The sequence below is a fragment of the Odocoileus virginianus genome, chromosome 22 (assembly GCF_023699985.2).
Source record: "Odocoileus virginianus isolate 20LAN1187 ecotype Illinois chromosome 22, Ovbor_1.2, whole genome shotgun sequence".
In the NCBI taxonomy this organism is placed as follows: Eukaryota; Metazoa; Chordata; class Mammalia; order Artiodactyla; family Cervidae; genus Odocoileus; species Odocoileus virginianus.
This window is the reverse complement of record NC_069695.1, coordinates 21,209,085-21,232,119: the sequence shown is the minus strand read 5'-3', so window position 1 is coordinate 21,232,119 and position 23,035 is coordinate 21,209,085. Positions and strand designations below refer to the sequence as shown.

The following is a 23,035-nucleotide window of genomic DNA, read 5'->3' as shown; positions in this document are numbered from 1 at the left end:
GGCCCACCAGGCTCCTCTGTCCATGGGATTTCCCAGGGAAGAACACTGGAGTGGGTTGCCATTTTCTTCCCCAGAGGATCTTCCTGACCCAGCGATTGAAACCAAGTCTCCCGAACGGGCAAGCGGATTCTTTACCGCTGAGCCACCATGATCAGATCTCAAATTCTGTTTGATTTTACTTATGCAAGGTACCTAGAATAGTCAAATTTATAGAGTCAGAAGGTAACACAGGTAGATGCCAGTGGCTGGAGGCGAGGTGTGAGCAGGGGGAATGGTGACTTGGTGTTTGATGGGGACTCAGTTTCTGTTTAGGAAAGTGAACAATTGAGATGGATGATGGTGAGAGGTGCCCAACAATGTGAATGTACTTGGTGCCTCTGAACTGTACAGTGAAATATGGTTTGAAATAGTATGCTTTATATTGTGTGACTTTTACCACAATAAAAAGCATTAAAAATATGTCAGACAGCCCCATCCAAATAAAATAAAAATACATCAGACCTTATCACCCCTGTGCTCTAAGTCCTCCGATATGTCTTATTACCTTCAGCACAAAAGCCAGAGTTATGACAGTGACCTACGATGCTCTTTACAGTATTCCTTCTCTCCCCCATTTGTCTCTCTGTTCGCATCCTCAGTTACTGTCACAATGCCATTCATGCTCAGAACTCAGGATCTTTGTTCTTATATTTCCCTCAATTTGTCTAACAGATCATTACAACTTGCTCCTTCACTTCCCTCATCTTTCTGCTCAAATGTCACCTTATCAGAAAATGTCCTCTAACCACATTATAAAATAAAATTGTGACCTTCTAGCCCCTGGGACTCCACATTCTTTGAAACTCTTTTCCATAGCACATTGATCTCCAACCAGACATTCTGTATGCATGTTAGTCGCTCGGTTGTGTCTGACTGTTTGCAGCCCGTGGATGGTAACTTGCCAGGCTCCTCTGACCATGGAATTCTCCAGCCAAGAATTCTGGAGTGGGTTGCCATTTCCGATCCAGGGGATCTTCCAAACCCAGGGACTGAACCCATGTCCCCTGTATCTCTGGCATTAGAGGTGTATTCTTTACCTATGCACCACCTGGAAAGTCCCATGCATGTTTATATACAAGCAGAATGTTTTCCCATTTTGTTCAGTTGAGTGAAAATCATGAAAACCCAGGAAGGAGAAATTTTTATCTAAGCAGTCAGTGATTAGAAAATTGGATCCTTCTGTGCTGTTCAAGAACCTGGTATTAGTGCTGTAATTGAATCAGAATGCACAGGGTAATTACGAACAAAATGAAAAAGGGTTTGTGATATCTCTCAATGAACTTTTTTTTTTTTCTCTCAATGAACTTGATGTGGAGGCAAACAGCAACGTTCCAAGCACAACTAAGTGCTTAGTATAAGCAATACTAGTCCATTTAAAAATCCTGTAATAAAAAAAAAATAAATAAGTAAAAAATCCTGTAATGTACTTAGTTCCTTATTGAGCCATGGGCTTTACTACCATGGAAATGCAGTTGACCACAACCTGAAGTGTCTCTTAAGTGAGAAAACACTGAGCAAGAAGAGGAGGAAGTTATCATTCTTGCGGTGACACTTAAGAACCAACTACATGACACTTCTGAAAAAGCATAAAGTGAGGTAGTTTGCGCAATAGTATCTCAAAACACAACAGAACTAGAAAATGAAGACAGTACAATAATAGCAGGACTGGGGGCAGAAATTAACCAACAGAACAGGCTAGAAAATCCAAGAGCAGGAAATTCCCTGGTGGTCCAGAGGCTAGGACTCTGCACTTCCAATGCAGAGGGCCCGGGTTCAATCCTTGGTCAGGGAGCTGAGATCCTGCATGCTATATAGTGCAGCAAAAAGGAAAAAAGGACAAAAGAAAATCCAAGAATAGAAGCATGCATTTACGGAAACTTGGTATGTGATAAAAGTTACACAGGTTATAGCATGGAAAAGGTAGACTACTGTTCAATAAATGATGCTCAGATACTTAATTATTCATTTTAAAAATGGATCCCTTTCCAGTATCATGGGTAGAAATCAACTCCACACGACTTAAAGACTCAAATTTTTTAATGGAAAAATTTTAAACTTGAAGAATAAAATTTGAGGAAACCTTGGTAGTAGAGAAATTCTTCTTCTTCTTCTTCTTCTTCTTCTTTTCCTATTTGTCATGTAGGATCTTAGTTCCCCAACTGGGGGGATAGAACCTGTCCCCTGCAGTGAAAGCACAGACTCCTAACCACTGGACAGCTAGTGAATTCCCAAAAATTCTTAAAAAGAGACTAACTGTAATGGAGATGATTGACAAATTTAATTACATTAAGATACATAATACTGTTCATTAAAAGATCACAGAAAGAGTAAGTACAAACCATGAACTAAGGAAAGATATTATAACACATATAACCAACCGAAAGTTAGTAGCCATGATATAAAGAACTCCTAAGAATCAATAGGAAAAAATAAATAAAATAAACCTATAGAAAAGGAAGACCCAAGCATGAACAGGCATTTCACAGATGAAGAAACACAGTTAGGCAGTAAACATATGGAAAGATACTCAATCTCACTTATAAAGAGGGAATTGCAAATTATAACCACAGTGAACCACTATTTCACATCCACCAGAATGACAATTTTTTTAAAGTAAAAAACACTCCTAAGTGTCAATAAAGAAGTGGAGCAGTAGTTAAGTCTTCTGCCCTGCTAGGAAATAATCTGGTGTCATTAGGTAAATTTGTAAACATACACACTCTCTTTGACATTTGACATGTATCCTGTGCAGTATATCCATTGCATAAGAATATCAGAATACACACACAAATATTTACAGAAGCCTGATTTTAAGAAAGAAAAAACTGAAAATAAATAAATAAAAAGGCAAAAACAAGCAAACAAGAAACCCAAATCCTGGAAATAATTAAAATGTCCATGGGTAGGAGAATGGAAAAATTGTTGTGTATTCATTTCAAGAAATGCTATATAACAGTTTAAAAAAAGAATGAAATACAGCTATATGCATTAACATGATTGAATCTTATAAATATGTTGAGCCAAAAAAGTTGCAGAAGAATGTATAAATGTATATGCAATTTGTGATTTTTCCCAGTATCAAAGGCCTTGATGCTGGGAAAGATTGAAGGCAGGAGAAGAAGGGGACAACAGAGGATGAGATGGTTAGATTGCATCACCAACTCAATGGACATGAGTTTGAGCGAACTCGGGGAGATGGTGAAGGACAGGTAAGAGAAGCCTGGGGTGCTATAGTCCATGGGCTTGCAAAGAGTCAGACATGACTGAGTGACTGAACAGAATTTATACATTTTATCTTTGTCCACTGTTTCTGGCATATAGTCCCCCAAACCTTGGAATTTTTTAAGTGATAAGAATAATAAAGCTGTTTATGGTTATTTATAATGAGCCTCTTTCAACTACAAGTGTGTTTATGTTAATGAGGGGATTTTTGGAAAGCCTCTAAGGATGGGGCTGGTTGACAATGAAACCAACCTGGATTAGAGGGTTGGAACTTTCAGCCTTCCACTGTACCTCCCAAGAATGGCAGAGGAGTTGAAAGTTGACCCATCACCAATGGCCAAAGATTTATTTAATCAATCTTGCCTACATATGAAACCTCCATAAAAATGCAAAAGTCTTGGAGAGCTTCTGTGTTGATGAACACATAGGAGTTTCAAGAGAGCAGAAGCCCAAAGAGCAGGGAAGCTCTGTGCCCATTTCCCACACCTCACACTATGCGTCCCTTCATCTCTAACCCTACCTGATTTGTAACTTTATTTATTCGATTCTTTCAAAAAACATGTATTCATTTATTTGACTATGTTGAGTCTTAGCTGCCCAACATGGGATCTAGTTCCCTGTTGTTCAGTCACTCAGTCATGTCTGACTCTTTGTAACCCCGTGGACTGCAGCATGTCAGGCTTCCCTGTCCTTCACCATCTCCCGGAGCTTGCTCAAACTCATGTCCATTGAGTTGCTGATGCCCTACTTCCCTGACCAGGGGTCAAACCCGGACCCCCTGAATTGGGAGCACAGAGTCTTAGCCACTGGACCACTGGGGAAGACCCTATTTAATTCCTTTTTAAAAAGAAAGTATCTTTATTTACTTATGTACTTACTTATTTATCTTTGGCTGTGTTGGGTCTTAGCTGCAGCATGCAGGCTGAGTACCTGCATCATTCAGGCTCTCAGTTCCTTGACTAGAGAAGGAATTGGAGTCCCTTGCCCTGGAAGGCAGATTACTAACCACTGGACCACCAGAGGTGTTCCCTGATTTGTACCTTTTGTAATAAAGGTGTAAAGTAGTCAGTAAACTGTGATCCTGAGTTCTCTGAGCCGCTCTAACAGATTAACTGAAACTGCAGCGGGGGTCACAGGACCCTCCGATTCAGAGCCTTTGGGTTAGAAGCACAGGTAACAACCTATACCTCCGATTGGGCATCTGAAGTCAGGAAGGGGGACAGTCCTACAGGACTGAACCCTTAACCTGTGGTATCTGACATTTTCTCTAGGTAGATAGGGTCAGAATTGAACTAAACTGTAGGATGCCCACCTGGTGTCACAGATTGTTTCATGCGTGCAAAGCCATACATCTGGTGTCACAGGTGAAGTCGAGTTATAGTAGACTGTTGAGAGCGGAGGACACGCACAGCAGGAGTGTGTGGTTTTTCGTTTAGGGTAAATAAATTCAAAACAAAAAACATAAGGGATTTCCCTGGTGGCTCGGTGGTTAAGACTACATGGTTTCCAATGCAGGGGCTGTGAGTTTAATCCCTGGCTGGGGAACTAGCTGTGTGGTATGGCCAAAAAAAATTTTTTTTAATTTAAAAGTCAAATAACCTATTATAAACAGAGAGAAAAAGCACACATTTCAGATCAGAGAGATTACCTCATAGAAGTCAGTCAGTTCAGTCACTCAGTCGTGTCTAACTCTTTGCCACCCCATGCACTGCGGCACGCCAGGTTTCCCTGTCCATCACCAACTCCCCGAACTTGCTCAAATTCATGTCCATCGAGTTGGTAATGCCATCCAATCACCTCTCCCTCATAGTAGAGAGATGACATTTTGGGAGGGGAGCACTCCAGAATGTCAGGAACGCACTTTTTCTTAAGTTGGGTGGTGGCTACACATGCTGTTTCTCTTTTAACAGACAATTAGATTATACATACTCTTTCGAATGTATGAAATAAATATAAAAATGTAAAAACAGATTGAACGAGAAAATGTAAAGTCCTTGTAGACATACTTGCAATTCAAGACCTTAATCAATGGTCAGTATCATTTTTCATATAAAAAGAAAAATTCAACTGCAAGATTTTAATTTTTGTGGTTTTTTTTTTTTTTTTTTTTTTTGAGCCAAGTCACACACTTGTGGGATCTTAATTCCCTGACCAGGGATTGAACTCAGGTCCCCAGCATTGGGAGTTTGGAGTCACAACCACTAGACTGCTATGGAAATCCCTCAACTGCATGGATTTTTGAAGAAAAAAGAATCTGTTTTACAACCAAAATGTGAAAACACCAACAGTTAATTTAAAATTTTTAAGATTCTTTATTCAAAGTTAGTTCCTTTAAATAACATGGAAATTAGAGGTAATGCATCAGGAGAAATTTGGCAAAGGCCCATGTGACTTAGAAGTATATTATGAGATATTAACATATTTTAACATGCTAAATTAAAGCCTTTGACTGTGTGGATCACAACAAACTGTGGAAAATTCTTAGAGATGGGAATACCAGACCACCTGACCTGCCTCCTGAGAAACCTGTATGCAGGTCAAGAAGCAACAATTAGAACTGGACATGTAACAACAGACTGGTTCCAAATTGAGAAAGGAGTACGTCAAGGCTGTATACTGTCACCCTGCTTATTTAACTTATATGCAGAGTATATGATGCGAAATGCCAGGCTGGATGAAGCACAAGCTGGAATCAAGATTTCTGAGGGAAACATCAATAACCTCAGATATACAGATGACACCCTTATGGCAGAAATAAAAGAAGAACTAAAGAGCTTCTTGATGAAAGTAAAAGAGGAGAGTGAAAAAGTTGACTTAAAACTCAACATTCAGAAAACTAAGATCATGGCATCCAGTCCCATCACTTCATGGCAAATAGATGGGAAAGCAATGGAAACAGTGAGAGACTATTTTCTTGGGCTCTAACATCACTGCAGCTGGTAACTGCAGCCATGAAATTAAAAGATGCTTGCTCCTTGGAAGAAAAGCTATGATCAACCTAGACAGCATATTAAAAAGCAGAGACGTTACTTTGCCAACAAAGGTCTGTCTAGTCAAAGCTATGGTTTTTCCAGTAGTCATGTATGGATGTGAAAGCTGGACCATAAAGAAAGCTGAGTGCCGAAGAATTGATGCATTTGAACTGTGGTGTTGGAGAAGACTCTTGAGAGTCCCTTGTACAGCAAGGAGATCCAACCAGTCCATCCTAAAGGAAATCAGTCCTGAATATTCATTGGAAGGACTGATGTTGAAGCTGAAATTCCAATACTTTGGCCACCTGATGTGAAGAGCTGACTCATTTGAAAAGACCCTGATGCTGGGAAAGATTGAAGGAGAAGGAGAAGGGGGTGACAGAGGATGAGATGGTTGGATGGAATCACTGACTCGATGGACATGAGTTTGAGTAATCTCTGGGAGTTGGTGATGGACAGGGAAGGCTGGTGTGCTGCAGTCCACGGGGTCGCAAAGAGTCAGACATGACTGAGTGACTGAACTGACTAAATGTATTTTAACTTTTTTTTCTTCTTTGATTTTCCCTCAGTCAAACACAACCAACTCCCTACACCAATTCAAGAAAATGGCAGGCTCTATGCTTTCTTGCCCCAGGAGAACTTTGTCCCAGGCTACCACTTTGGTAGCCTCCAAAGAACCATGCTTCCCGTATTCCTATTTCTGCCATAGCCCTTTTCATCAGTCCAGGATGGCCCTGTGACCTGTCTTAACCCACAGAGTGTGGCAGAAGGAGTGCTGTTTCAAGTCCCAACTTAAGGTCTACGGGCTTCCACTTTTATTCTCCAGGGGAAGTCAACCCTCAGGTAAGAAGTATTCCTACCTCTTTGTGAGAATCCCAACCTTAGCCAAGAGGAGGGGCACAGAAAAGAGGTCTTAGAGGTGTTGGCAGCAACAGCACCATGTTGATAGCCCATGTGAGGAAGGCATTTGAAAGTGACTCCCTTAAGAACTGCCCAGGCTTATACAACATGTGACCCTGGTTCCACCAAGCCCTGCCCAAATGGCATGAGCCAAATGAACAAAATGATTGTTCTTTTAAACCACTGGGTTTGGAGCTAATTTGTGGTACAGCAATTGATAACTGAAACAGGGTGCAGAATACAAAAGATACTTTCCCCCTCAGATTTTCCCCCCCTAAAAACTGAAGTTCTTAGGAGAATGCAGAGAGTTTTGGAGAGGGGATAGAGAAAAGGACTTTGGAGGTGAGAAAAAGACTTAGAGGCATTGATACAGTACCTTGAAGAATGATGAAGAGGGAAGTTCCTCCAGCTTCACAAGATTCCGTTTAGGCTGGTAAGACGAGATGGTCCTCCCTGCCCTCCTAAATACATAAACAGTCCATCTAGGGAGTTAGGATTAAAAGAAGCCTTGCAAGTGGTTCCCACATCCCAAGTGGTACAAAAGCAACAGGAAATCACTGGATCTAAAGAGGGTATATAGACAAAGGAGAGCCTCTAGGCTCACCACCCAGAGCCGGGAACTTGTTAAAACTGGAACTGGGAGAAGGAAATGGCAACCCACTCCAGTATTCTTGCCTGGAAAAGTCCATGGACAGAGGAGTCTGGCGGGCTGCAGTCCATGGGGTTACATGACTGAGCATGTGTGCACGAGGGTGGAGGGAGATGGGTTGGTAGCAACAAAGTGGTAGAACTAAAAAAAAACAAAAACAAAAACTGGAACTGGAGCTCTTAAATGTTCACTAACAGTTCCATAGATGGGGTCTTAGAGTCATATGTTACAGCAAGTGCAGAAATACAGCTGGCAAAGTCTAAACTCAAGTCACTAAAACTGTTTTTACCTTTCCAGAAAGAAACACACTTACAAAATAAATTTGAGAAGACAGAAGTAGTTAAGAACGCACTTTCCTTGCCCTTTATTTTTTAGGTGTTTTCATTTTGGGGGAATTTAGTCTTATCAGCAAATCCTAACGCGATTACTCCCCTCTTCTTTCTGCCAACTATATTTGTAATATGTTATCAAATTGATTTCATCACAGTACACACGTATCAGTGCCAGCTTCCAGATTAGAAGTGAATTCTATAAACTTCCCTCTATTACGGCAGGGGACCACTCAGGAGTGTGGACATGTGACTAGCTTTGGCCAGTGACACCAGAAAACATGACGCAGGCTGAACTTTGACAGGCACTTGCATGTTGGAGTGTTTTCTTTTGAGGTTCTGTGACAGCTTAAGTGGGAAACCAAACTATGCTATTAGAGACGCCTATGGAGGAACGTGAGATCCACTTATTAACAAGCTCAGGCTAACTGCCAGCCATGTGAGTGAGACCATCATGGACCATCCAGCCCCAGTCAAGCTGCCGGTGACTGCTGCTTGTCATATACAGTGAATTCAACAGAATTGCCCAGTTAAGCTTAGCCAAAGTTACAGAATCAAGAGCAAATAAATGGTTCCTATTTGAAGATCATGGCATCTGATCTCATCACTTCATGGCAAATAGAAAAAGTAGAGGCAGTGACAGATTTTATTTTCTTGGGCTCCAAAATCACTGTGAATGGTGACTGCAGCCGTGAAATTAAGACACGCTTGTTTCTTGGAAGGAAAGCTTTGACAAACTTAGACAGCATATTAAAAAGCAAAGACATCACTTTGCTGACAAAGATCTGTATAGTTCAAAGGTGTTTTCTGGTAGGCATGTATGGATGTGGGAGTTGGACCATAAAGAAGGCTGAGTGCCCAAGAATTGATGCCTTTGAATTGTGGTGCTGGAGAATACTCTTGAGAGTCCCTTGGACAGCAAGATCTAACCAGTCCATCCTAAAGGAAATCAGTCCTGAATATTCATTGGAAGGACTGATGCTGAAGCTCCAACACTTTGGCCACGTGATGTGAAGGGCTGACTCATTGGAAAAGAACGTGATGCTGGGAAAGACTGAAGGCAAAAGAAGAGGGCGGCAGTGAATGAGATGGTTAGATGATATCGCCGACTCAGTGAATGTGAATCTGAGCAACCTCCGGGAGATAGTGAAGGACAGGGAAGCTTAGCTTGCTGCAGTCCATGGGGTCACAGAGTCAGACACGACTTAGCTACTAAACAACAACTACAACATCTGAAACTATTTACTGACCTCTGTTCACCAATACAATATAGTAAGCAATATATAGTTGGACAACATTCTGATTACTACAAAGTTACTGCTTTTCCTGATTTCTGCTGTAACACATATACTGAAAAGAATGAGCCTACCTGTAAGGAATGGTTGGGTAAAGAAAAAACATGCAGATCACTAGTCAAGATTGCAAACATTTATTTATACTACTGTACCCTAAACATCAACGTCTCTAATCAACTGGTTAGTTTCATGAGCTAAGAGACAGTCCATGCATGACTCACGATCTTTTAGTTAATATGACATAAGGATTTCAAATTTTCATGCAGGAATGGTCCTCTAGAAGGAACTTTAAATGCCCATTAAAGCCTTGTGTGGCTAATTAAACACACCAGCATTTGTCTTGTTAGGCTTCCCAGGTGGCACAGTGGTAAAGCACCTGCTTGCCAATGCAGGAGACAAGACAAGCGAGTCCCATCCCTGGGACAGGAAGATCCCCTGGAGAAGGAAATGGCAACCCACTCCAGTAGTCTTGCTTGGAGAATCCCATGGACAACGGAGCCTGGCAGGCTACAGTCCATGGGGTCACAGAGAGTCGGACACGACTGAGCACACACACATTAGTTTTCTTTCCTCAGCAGTGGGGATGTTGTTGGTAGTGATGCAATTTTTCCTTTCAGGGATTGCTGCAAGTAAACTGTTGCATTTATATGGCCATAGATATAGATAGGAATTCTGATAAATTGTGTACATTATATTTAAATTACCCTATTTAAATTATTTGTATTTAAATTGACCAATTGATTACAGAATCATCGCTTTGATTTGAAAGGTTATGGCTTCAGGAAAATTTTCAGTTTAGCTTGAGGTGATCTGTTTCCTAGGTTTCTCAGGATGGCAGCAACCTGAAACAACACAGACTTACTCATGGTCGTGAAAAAAAAAATGACCGTTTTGGTGAATGTGAAAAAAAAAATACCCCTAAACTCAAACAACAAGCATTTATGTCTACAGGCAGAAACAAATAAATCCAGAATGGTTACTGGGCATTATGGGTTAAACATAATAAACATACACTCTGGTTAACAACTATGGGAATTTTTTGTAATATTTTTAAAAAGCTGTTCTCTAATGCAGAGGAAATAATATACCATGTAGCAAATGTTTCTTTTCTCAAAAAGGAAGCAATTGGGAAGTTTTTATTTGTTCAGCGTAACCAGTACTATTGATGGGGGGGAAAAACAAAAAACAATTCTAACATCACTCAAAATGAACATATAAAACATGATTTTCATTAGAATGTAGTTATTTTTCTTTCTTTTTTTTTTTACAATGTAGTTATTTTTCATACTAATAAGTCACAAATCAAGACTTAGATTTTTGTATGTACGAGTGAAAGTGCTAAGTTGCTTCTGACATTCAATTCACTCCAGTTTTCTTGGCTGGAGAACTCCATGGACAGAGGAGCCTGCTGGGCCACAGTCTATGGGGTTGCAGACAGTGGGACACGACTGAGCACACACACACGCACACGCACACAAGCTTTAAGATGAAAATGTTTTTTGGTCATTTAAATCAAACACCATTATGGAACGGCCTCTAATGAAAAGTTCAATTGACTTTGAAAGCTAAAACAGGAGAGGTCAAGGAAATCCCACAGGAGTTGAGGTTACTTTGTTCTTAGCCTTCTCCAGTTATCTCTTCAGTAACATGAATGGCATCTGACCACAACACCCCTCTTCCCTATTTATCTTCCACCGTCTATTGCTCCATTCTCCCCACATGAACCCTATTATTTACACCCCTCACAAACACATGCCCTGACACTTTTGTTCCAACTGTGTGTTCCATCTTTACTACCTTATATGTCTAGCCAAATATACAACACACACACACACACACACACACACACACACCCCTACGATTCTGGAGGGTCTTTATTTGGACAAGCGTATCTGTTTCTCACGTACACTAAAGATGGGTCGATCCACGTAATTAACCATTAGGGTTTGGCAAATCCAGTAAAACAGAAAATATACTTTATTACCCGAACTTCTCAAGAATCAAAAAAATCCCCCAGTCTTAGTGGATGTTATTGTAAAACACAAATTATTGCCTAAACATTTTTAAGACCTTATGACTAAACCTAGTCCTCCAACAATGACCTTATTTGTCGTTGAGTTAGGGTACTACAGACCAGGATTAGGATATTTAATGAAGCTCAATAAAGGCTTTTATAGGAAGCCTAGTCTATGTGAAGCTCTTTGCGAACACCATTTAACCTATTCCTGGCAACTCTGTAGCACAGGCGTTCCCGTGCTCGGTTCTCAGCCACGTTTCGGCGACGGGTCGGGGAGGCGTGTGCAGCCCGCAGCGTCGGGCGCCAGGACCCTCGGAAGCGGCTGTGACGTCACACTACCTCTGTGCGGAGAATCTCAGGGGCCCCTTTGTCTCGGGGGTCCACGCCCAGGCCCACATAAAACCACTAGGCTCTGGGGCGGAAAGGACGGCCCCGGGTCTCTTGGCGTCGGTTCTTTCCGCGTGGGGACCCACGTGCTCGTTGCAGAGGCAGGTCCAACCACGAGGGCCGCGGCCCTGACGCTCCCCTGAGGCCGCAGCCGGGGTCGCGGCGCCAGGAGCTCGAAGCCGGACGAGTTCGGTTGGGGCTCATGGCGAGGCGGGAAGATGCCAGGACCCTCTGGGCGGGGAGAAAATAAGTCCCTCGGGAGATTTCCTCCGCTGCTCCCGGGACTGGCTCTCCCGCCTCAGTGACCGGCTCGCCCCCTCAGAGCGTCCGCGCCTACAAGGGACCGAGCTTCCCTCTAACTTCACGAGGGTAAAAGGGGCCGGGCCCGGGCAGCAGCAGCGGCGGCGGCGGGCGCCGAAGCCCCGCCCCGTCCCGCGCGGCCTGCCGGCTTCGCCCCGCCCCCTGCGCGCCGCCGGCCGCCCCTCTTCCTCCTGCGCCACAGTTCCTGGCGGCTGGCCTGGTCGCGGGTCGCGCTGCGAGCTCGTGTGGGCGGCGGCGGGCGCTGGTCCTGGCCCTGAGAAGAGCGCGCCGCGCGCCTCCTCCCCCCCCCCGGGAGCGGCGGGACGCGGAAGTGACGTGCTGCTCGGGCAGGAGCGCGTTTGAATCGGTTCCCGGGTGATCCTCGAGCCTGCTGCTGCTCGGCCGCCGCCGCCGCGGAGGGAGGAACTGAGCGCGCCAGGTTAGAGGCCCCGCGCTGCCCCGGGCGCTGGAGCTGAAGGCGCCAAGCGGGGCCCGCACTTAGGTCTTCAGCGCGGCGGCCGCAGGCGCCGGCACGGCTCTTTGCTCTCCCTGTCCCCCAATATGGCAGCGGCGGATGGCGGCGGGCCCTCGGTGGAGACCGGAGAGGGTGGCGGAGCCGACGGCCCCAGGACGGTGTACTTGTTTGACCGGCGCGAGAAGGAGTCGGAGCTCGGGGACCGGGCGCTGCAGGTCGAGGAGCACTCGGACTTCGTGGCGTTCCGCGCCTCCGTGTGTCAGGTACGCGACGGGGCGACAGAGGGATGCGCGGGTGGAGTTTGGGTTGGGAGGGTGACGAGAAGCCCACGTTGCTCACCGCGGGGCAATAAACCTGTCACCTGGCCCGGGTCCTGCGGCCTTGGCGTCTCCCTCCAGGGTGCCCGCCATGCCCGAGGCGGCGGGGAGGCCTGGGGGCCGGGCCCGGGAGTGCGGGGCCGGCGGGTCGGTGGGCCTCCCTCTAACCCCGGCCTTGTGGCCGGGGTCGCGGCGTCCGGGCGGTGGTACCGCGGGTTATGAGAGCTCGACCTTCGCAGTGAGGCCGTGCAACTCATCTTTTGAGTCGGGAAAGCCACTTGTGTGTCTCTTTTGGGTGGAACTTTTTTTTTCTTTCCTTTTCTTGTTTTTAAGAGAGCGGAGTTCTCCCCCGCTGGCTCTATCAGGAATGTCGTGATAGCTAGAAGTTGGGAGATTCCAGGAGTCGATTTTTTCTAGGTTCCTTCAGTGATGCAGTAATTTCCCCGGTCGTCCTGTCAAGGTTTGCAGGCGCGCCCTGGCGGGTCCTTCCGTAGTGAAAACACTTGACCTAGAGTTCCTCGCAGGTGGAGCTCTCTTGTGGTTTCCTGCACCCCCCCCCAGCCCCTTGGCGGGGGAGGTCCTGAACCACTCGAAGGGTGTCCAGGGGTATCTGCGGAACACCTGAGGACCGATATACTCCCTGCATTAGTTTGCTTGAAAAGTTAATAACTATGTAGGCAAAGCCCTGCCTTAAACTGGAAAGACTTTTCTAGATCTGAGGTGTTGCTGGTGCCTGAGCTTTAAAGAATGGATGTTATTTATCATGAGCTGCTTCAACCACGTGGGGCTCTTTTTAAGCACAGAGAACACTTGGCTAGCCAAGAAAAAGGACTTGGTGTGAAGCAGTGTTTTAAACCTGAGTAGGCTGATGTCTTAGGGCTTCCTAGGTGGCTCAGCAATAAAGAATCCTGCCAATGCAGGAGATGCGGGTTCGTTCGATCCTTGGGTGGGGAAGATCCCCTGGAGAAGGAAATGGCAACCGAGTCCAGTATTCTTGCTTGGGAAATCTCACGGACAGGAGCCTGGCGGGCTACAGTCCATGGGGGTCGCGAAGATTCGGACACGACTGGTCCCGCGCTCAGGCTGATGTTTTAGTACTCTTAATTTCGTATAGTAGTTGATGAAATAATTGAAATCAAGACCCATAGGCAGAAAATCACACACACACACACAAAACGACGTGAGAGCAAGCACTTTGATTTGTTCTGTATTTCCAGCGTCTAGAATCATGCCTGGTATGTGGTAAACAGTCAAATTAGAATGACGACAAAATTTTAGGAACTCAGAAGTTCATTCTCTGTCTGGATATAGCACATTCCCATATCCTTGAAAAGTGAATAAATGAATGCTCATTATTTTTGATGAATGTTTTGTATTTATCAGGGAAAGGGAAACTCTTATTTTTGTAATTAATTATTTAAAATATTCATATTGGTTATATATAAATGTTTTAAATCATGACACACAAAAATGACTTTAAAATGTCAGCGCAATAAAAAAAATAAGGAACGGGGAGGGAGGAATAAACCTTTTATTCACTGTGAAATGTATAACCACTGTTAGTAATTGGAGTTATTTCCTTGTGTTCTTAACCATCACCCCCCATTTTTAAATAATCTTAATACATGCCTGTATTCCATTTTTTCCACTTAATATTGTCAGTATTTTTCTATTGAATGCAAATCTTCATAGTCAAAGTGGTCTGTTTTGAACCAGTTACTGTTTACATATACAGATCTTTTTTGTTTGCACTTGCAGTCTTTATTTTTTGAGATTTATTTTTATTTTTGAGTTTAAGCTCCCCCCCCCCCCATTTAAAAAAAAAAAGGAAACTCTAGTTGATTTACAATGTCATGTTAGTTTCAGGTGTAAAGCACAGTGATTTAGTTACATATATACATTTTTTCAGATTCTTTTCCCTTGTATACATAGGCTTATGTCTTTGTTTTCTTTGGTTTAGAATCTTAGAAGTCAAATTCGTGGATCAAAGGTCAGAAATATAAAAGCTCTTGATATGTATTTTTAAATTCTTTTTCAGAAAGGTTGTACTAATTTGCCCTTCCTCTAGAAATAATTCTCTCATGTCAAAAGTGTCAGTAACTGTGTTACATGTATAGGGGAAGTGTATTAACCTCTTATTGCGGAAGTGGTAACTCACTTTTGGAGATGATGACTCACCTAAGTCAAACAGATAGTACAAAAGTTAGAATTCAGATCCAGAACCCAAGTTCTTTTTGTTACATACCATTCAAATGATATGCTTTGTTACAGAACATATAGAACAAATATATCTGTTCCATTCCTTCAGTATTTTAATAAGGAAAATACTCCCTTTGACTAATTCTTTTCCTTCTCCCTCCTACTTTTTCCTGCTACAACAGAGAAGGTTAATTAAAAGGGAGAGGGAAGAACTAGTAAGAAAAAATAAAAAGGGAGGCTTTTTTTTATTTTTGAGAATTTATAGCTAGATTATGCCACCTAATCCTGTAACTTTGTGTCCGTTACATACATGAAGAACTAAAGTAAGTTCATAAGCAGTGAAACTGGGATCGGAATCTAGGTCTATCTGTTTGATTCTAAGGCTTGTTTTTGTTCTTAAACAATCTCCACAGGGCCCACACTATTTTCCATGTTAGAGGAGTAGGCAGATAGTGCACTAAATTAAAGTTTTTCATTAAAACTTAAATAAGTGTTTGTAGTGCTAGGAAGTATTATGGGACCTAAACTGTTATATGGGGAAAAGCTCACTTTGTTAAAAAAAAAAATAAGGTGTCAAGAGGCAGGAATAGAAGGTGGATCTGACAGAAGCCTTTAGACCTGTGATAAGCAGTTATTGATTCACCTGAACCCTTGTGACCTCACAAAATCGAAGATCAGAAAATAACTTATTTGGCTAGTTCTTAATATGCCCAGTCATTAAGTCCCATTTGTGCAAACCCTCCTCTCCACCCCTAATTTTGAGGAAATGCCTACTTTTTCTGAGTGGTTCCACTATTCCTTGACACCCTATTATAGTACTTGTTATAACATTGTACTTAAAAAAAATTGTCTCTGTTCCTGGAGGTTAGGAGCCTTATCTTACAGTTGGTTTATAGCTATTTAGTTAAATGCATCAATCTCTTTCTTCAAAAAAAAAGTTTGTATATAGGGTATGTTGTGTTAAAAATTCCAAAAGATGAAAAAAAAGTAAAAGATAGATGTAGGAAAGAGTAGAATAGTAAGCTGAGAACTAATTAATGAAAGTTCATTTTATTAAAGCTTATACCAGTGCTGATCCAAGAAATCACCTTTGAGTTTCTTATAAGTAAAAACAAAGGCAAGATAATCAATACAAAACCCATGAAGTCTATAAAATAAAAATATTCCAGCTGCTAAGAATGCAAACCTTTGATTTGAGAAAAATTTCTCCCTAAATTCCTCACAAATCCTGATAAAATAGACAACATTCTTATAGATAGGAGAGGCTCTTCTTATTTTGTCTTTTAATGCAAGGTAGAGTCAGACATGATTTAGCAACTAAACAACATCCCTTTGTGTTATTTAGGGTATTGCAACCTGCTTTAACCAGTTATCACCCACATTTTTTAAAAATTTATTTTAATTGGAGGCTGATTACTTTACAATATTGTAGTGGTTTTTGCCATACATTGACATGAATCAGCCATGAGTGTACATGTGTTCTCCATCCTGAACCCCCCTTCCACCTCCCTCCCCATCCCATCCCTCTGGTTCATCCCAGTGCACTAGCCCCGAGCACTTGTCTCATGCATCCAACCTGGACTGGCGATCTGTTTCACATACGATAATATACATGTTTCAATGCTATTCTCTCAAATCATCCCACCCTTGCCTTCTACAGAGTCCAAAAGTCTGTTCTTTACATCTGTGTCTCTTTTGCTGTCTCGCGTATAGGGTCGTCGTTATCATCTTTCTAAATTCCATATATATGTGTTAATACACTGTATTGGTGTTTTTCTTTTTTTTTTTTTCCCAGCCGGTGTTTTTCTTTCTGACTTTACTTCACTGTATAATAGGCTCCAGTTTCATCCACCTCATTAGAACTGATTCAAATGCATTCTTTTTAATAGCTGAGTTATTCCATTGTGTATATGTTCCACAGCTTTCTTATTCATTTGCCTGCTGATGGACATCTAGGTTGCTTCCATGTCCTGGCTATTGTAAACAGTGCTGCGATGAACATTGGGGTACACGTGTCTCTTTAAATTCTGGTTTCCTTGGTGTGTATGCCCAGCAGTGGGATTGCTGGGTCGCCTGGCAGTTCTATTTCCAGTGTTTTAAGGAATCTCGCACTGTTCTCCATAGTGGCTGTACTAGTTTGCATTCCCAGCAACAGTGTAAGAGGGTTCCTTTTTCTCTGCATCCTCTCCAGCATTAATTGTTTGTAGACTTTTTTGATAGCAGCCATTCTGACCGGCATGAGATGGTACATGATTGTGGTTTTGATTTGCATTTCTCTGATAGTGAGTGATGTTGAGCATCTTTTCATGTGTTTGTTAGCCATCTGTATGTCTTTGGAGAAATGTCTGTTTAGTTCTTTGGCCCATTTTTTTGATCGACCACCCACATTTTTGTAGAGGTTTTTCACTTAAGTGTACTGTGGATATTCCTGGTTTTGGGGTGATTGAGGGACAGGGTGATCGGATATTAATACCAAAGCACCCATCAGTAAAGGCTAGTTTTTTGTTCAGAGATATGCATTGAAGTATATAGCTTCTGATTGATCTAATCCATTAAACAAGTTTAAGGTATTTGAGGATTTTATGGTTTGCAGTTCATTAGCCCGTCATAAATATTTCTTCAGATTGGCTTTTGAGAGAAGTTGGGCAGCAATAGTTTGACGCTGACCTAAAGACATGGAGAGCCAGTTCTTTGTTACTCATTAAATAAAAATCCATATGCTTTAACTTGAACCCAGAAAAAGGTGGAGTTGAAGTGATCTTATAAAAGCGAAACAGCCCAGTCAAGATTCTTGCCCAATATAGAATGTCATCGTGCTTTCATATAGAGAAGGGCAGACAAAATGTTTCTGTATTCAAGGCTATTTTGGTACTCATACAGGAAAGACTTTGTCAGTTAAGACAAATTTTTAAATTAAAAATATGGAGAGAGAAGGGTATGACATCTTGAGTAAAAGTGTAACGAATAATGTAAAAATAATTTGTGAAATACCAGAGCTATAAAATATTTAGAAAAAGTTATGAATTTGAGAAATAATTTTGTGAAGTTATATATAAAGCAAAGAAAAAAGATACCTTATGTATCTTGACTGAATAATAGAGCCATGGAGAGAGTGTGTGAAATACTTGTATATGCTTTTCAGATGTACATCAATCTTAATTCAATGTGACACCATTTTTCAGTAATTATAAAAGCACATGTTTTGTTCTACAGGATATATAACCACATGATCTAACAGTTGGGATGTTGCAGAAATAAAGTAGTAAAGTACTGAAAAATAAAGACAGTTTTAATTATATAAAAACCTAATGAAGATGTGTGAAGACAATTTTTATTTCTGTAAGCAAATAGAATCTTTTCTCCATCAGTGTATTGTCTATAGCTTCATTTCTCTTGGGTGGAATTGAGTAGAGTATGAATATTTTTAACTTTACTATAGTATACCAAATTGCTTTTCAGTATGGTTTTATCCCTGTCCGCAATGTGTAAGTTCATTTTCCCTATATGGAGAGCTATACTTAATTTGTTTTTCCTTCAAAATATAGCTATCTTTTTAATAGAACTTTTATTTAAACTGAAATTAATAGTTGATTTATAGTGTTAGTTTCAAGTGTATAGCAAACTGCTTCAGATGTACGCAAACACAGATGTATATGTGTCTATTTGTGTTTATACACACACACAGACTCACACTTTTTTGGATTATTTTCCATTGTAGGTTATTATAAGGTAATTGAATATAGTTTCCTGTGTTGTACAGTATGTTCTTGTTCTTTATTTTATGTATAGTAGTGTATATCTGGTTTTTGTTGTTCTTTGGCTGTGCAGTTTTCAGGATCTTAGTTCCCCAACCAGAGACTGAACCCAGACCACCATAGTGAAAGCACTGAGTCCTAACCACTGGACTGCCAGGAAACCCCCTAGTGGTGTGTATCCGTTAATCCCAGACTTTGCCCCTTGGTAACTGTGAGTCGTTTCCCATGTCTGTGAGTCTGTTTCTGTTTTGTGAATTATTTCATTTGCATCTTTTTTTTTTAAGATTCCACATATAATTGGTGTCATGTGATATTTGTCTTTCACTTAACTTCATCTGATAATCTTTAGGTCTATCCATGTTGCTGCAGATGGCATTATTTCATTCTTTTTTATGGCCAAGTAATACTCCATTCTCTGTGTGTGTGTCTGTACACGTACACACAACACATCTTCTTTATCCTGTTATCTGCTGATGGACATTCAGGTTGCTTGCATGTCTTGGTTATTGTAAATAGTGCTGCTGTAAACATTGGGGTGCTTGTATCTTTTCGAAATAGAAATTTTGTCTTTTTCAAGTACATTCTCAGGAGTGGGATTGCTGGATCTTACAGTAACTGTTTTTAATTTTTAAAGGAACCTACATAATGGTTCTTCATAGTGACTGTATCAGTTTACGTTCCCACCAACAGTATAGAAGGGTTCTCTTTTCTCCATGTAGACTTTCTGATGATGGCGGTTCTGACCAGTGTGAGGTGATACTTCATTTTAGTTTTGATTTGTATTTGCCTGATGATTAGCGACACTGGGCATCTTTTCATGTTCCTGATGACTCTGTCTTTGGAGAAATGTCTTTTTAGGTCTTCTGCCCATTAAAAACATTTTTTTTAAAAAAAAATCCTGAGCTGTATAAGCTGTTTGTATATTTTGGAGATTAATCCATTGTCGGGTACTTCATTTGCAAATACATTTTCCTATTCTGTGGGTTGCCTTTTCGCTTTGTTTATGGTTTCCTTTGCTGTGCAAAAGCTTTTAAGTTTAATTAGGCCCCATTTGTATATTTTTGCTTTTGTTTCCATTACTTTAGGAGACAGATCCAAAAATATTGCTGCAGTTTATGTCTAAGAGTGTTCTGCCTATGTTTTCCTCTAAGAGTTTTATGGTATTTGGTCTTATATTTACATCTTTAATCCATTTTCAGTTTATTTTTTTATTTGGTGTTAGAGAATGTTCAAATTTCACTTTTTTAAACAGGCTGCTATTCGGTTTTCCCAATACCACTTTTGAAGAGATTGTCTTTTTCCATTGTATGTTCTTGCCTCCCTTGTAGATTATTTGACCCTTAGTACATGGATTTATTTCTGGGCTCTGTTCTGTTCCATTGACCTATGCCTTTGTTTTTGTGCCAATACGATACTGTTTTGATGATTCTACTAGTTTTGTAGTATAGTCTAAAGTCAGGGAGTATGAATCCCCCCCAGCTCTGTTACTCTTTCTTAAGATTGTTTTGGCTTTTGTGTTTCCATACAACTTATAAAGTTTTCTTCCCTAGTTCTGTGAAAAATCCCATTGGTAATTTGATTGGATTGCATTGAACTTGTAGACTGCTTTGGGTAGTATGGTCATTTTAACAAAATTGATTTTTCCATTCTAAGAACACAGTATATCTTTCCTGTTTGTGTCATCTTCAGTGTCTTTCATTCATGTCTTAAGAGTTTTTGGAGTACAGGTATTTTGCCTCCTAAGGAGGTTTATTCTTCAGAAGTTTATAAGGCATTTTATTCTTTTTGATGCAGTGGTAATGGGATTGTTTCCTTAATTTGTCTTTCTGATCACTTGTTGTTAATATATAGAAATGCAAGATTTCTATATATTAATTTTGTATCCTGCAACTTTACTGAATTAATTGATGATCTCCAGTATTTTTCTGGTGGTGTCTTTAGGATTTTCTATGTATAGTACCATGTTACCTGCAAACAGTGACAACTTTACTTCTTTCTTCCCAGTTTGATTTCCTTTTGTTTCTTTTTCTTCACTGGTTGCTGTGGCTAGGACTTTGAAAACTATGTTGAAAAAAGGTGGTGAGTGTGAGCATCCTTGTCCTGATCTTAGAGGGAATGATTTCAGCTCTTCCCTGTTGAGTATGTTGTTAACTGTGAGTTTGTCATATGTCGGTTTTACTGTGTCGAAGTGTGTTCCCTCTGTACCCACTATCTGGAGAGGTTTTTTTTTTTTTAAATTATAAATGGATATTGAATTTTATCAAAAGCTTTTTTCTGCATCTACTGAGATGAACATTCAGAAAACTAAGATCATGGCATCTGGTTCCATCACTTCATGGCAGATAGATGGGGAAACAGTGGAAACGGTGAGAGACTTAATTTTTTGGGGCTCCAAAGTCACTGCAGATGGTGACTGCAGCCATGAAATTAAAAGACACTTGCTCCTTGGAAGAAAAGTTATGACCAACCTAGGCAGTGTATTAAAAAAGCAGAGACATTAGTTTGTCGACAAAGGTCTGTCTAGTCAAAGCTGTTGTTTTTCCAGTAGTCATGTATGGATGTGAAAGTTGGACTATAAAGAAAGCTGAGTGCCCAAGAATTGATGCATTTTGAACTATGGTGTTGGAGAAGACTCTTAGAGAGTCCCTTGTACAGTAAGGAAATCCAACCAGTCCATCCTAAAGGAAATCAGTCCTGAATATTCATTGGAAGGACTGACATTGAAGCTGAATCTCCAATACTTTGACCACCTGATGTGAAGAACTGACTCCTTTGAAAAGACCCTGATGCTGGGAAAGATTGAGGGCAGGAGGAAAAGGGGACGACAGGATGAGATGGTTGGATGGCATCACCAACTCAATGGATATGAGTTGGAGTAAACTCCGGGAGTTGGCGATGGGCAGGGAGGCCTGACGTGCTGCAGTCCATGGGGTGGCAAAGAGTCAGACACGACTGAGCGATGGAACTGGCTGACTGAGATGATAATATGGTTTTTATTCTTCAGTTTGTTCATGTGATATATCACATTGATTGATTTGAGGATGCTGAAAAATTCTTGCATCCCTGGATTAAATTCCATTTGATCATGTGTTATTCATTTAATGAGGGCCTATGCTTTATATTATCAGGACTTACACTTTTTGCCAGCCTTATGGGAGTGATGTGTGCTGTGTGCTAAGTCACTTCAGTCGTATCCAGCATTTTTGCGACCCTACGGACCATAGCCCGCCAGGCTCCTCTACCCATGGGATGCCCAGACAAGAATACTGGAGCGGGCTGCCATGTCCTCCAGTTTTAATTTCTCTGATAACTAGTGAAGAGGAGCATCTTTTCATGTTTTCCAGTTTTTCTCCTTTATGACTTGCATTTCCTGTGTACTTTCAGGAATGCTTTTATCTCTCAATATTATTTCTGTATTTTTCCTCTACAATTTTGGATTAAAACGTAGCTGCTTTAGTTCTCTTGGGGTTTATTTTCATGTATGTTGAGATGGGGATTTCTAATGCTTCTGTACCATTAACTGTCTCAATATTATTCTTCACCAGTTTGTAATGTCGTTCATTTTAGGGGAACGACATTTAGGGATACTCATTATCCACATTCAACAGTTCTTAAGTATTTGCCATGTTCGCTTCATTTTTGCCTTTTGAAGCATAGTCCAGGCCTTAGTTTACTTCACTCCTGTATACTTCAACATGCATTTTATTATTACACCATCAAAATTAACATTTTTAATCGTATTATCTAACAGTTAATTCCATGCTTAGATTTGTTTGTCTCAAAAATGTCTTTTTATGGTTGGTTTGTTTAATCAGGGTCCTTGTATTGAACTTGGTTTTTTGTGTTTCTTAATTTCTTTTAAAAATTTCGAGCATTTTAGCAAAATACCTTCCCCCAGTCTTTTTTGTTTTTCCTAACATTGACTTGTTGAAGAAATAAGTTGGTTTGTCTCTCATATTCCACATTCTGGATTTGTCTATTCCTTTATGGTGTAATTTAGCTTGTTCTAACTCCACATACTCCATAAACTAGAAGTTATTTTTACAGACTTAAGATTTAGGCTCAGCTTCTCTGGGGTCAGGGAGAAGATACTTCATAGGTGGTGTTGGTACTTCATATCACATCACATCTGAAGGCACTTAATGTATGACTGTTTCACCCACTCTGTTTCTTGCCACT

General features: G+C 41.1%; 1 protein-coding gene and 1 non-coding gene across 4 annotated transcripts in view; both read left to right on the top strand.

Annotated features, from left to right (window-relative positions):
* Nucleotides 1-1,758: 1,758 nt before the first annotated feature.
* On the top strand, nucleotides 1,759-1,831 carry TRNAG-UCC (transfer RNA glycine (anticodon UCC)). The gene has a single exon. It is a non-coding gene; the product is annotated as a tRNA-Gly (tRNA).
* A 10,533-nt stretch (nucleotides 1,832-12,364) lies between these two features.
* The window catches only part of SMCHD1 (structural maintenance of chromosomes flexible hinge domain containing 1), a 125,288-nt gene continuing 114,617 nt past the window's right edge, over nucleotides 12,365-23,035 (top strand). For 2 of the 3 annotated variants that reach the window (XM_020886360.2, XM_070452704.1), the window contains exon 1: nucleotides 12,365-12,848. In XM_020886360.2, the coding sequence (XP_020742019.1) occupies nucleotides 12,672-12,848 (177 nt within the window). In that variant the 5' untranslated portion in view covers nucleotides 12,365-12,671. The remainder of the gene's footprint in view (nucleotides 12,849-23,035) is intronic. The other variant, XM_020886361.2, reaches the window with a different exon arrangement.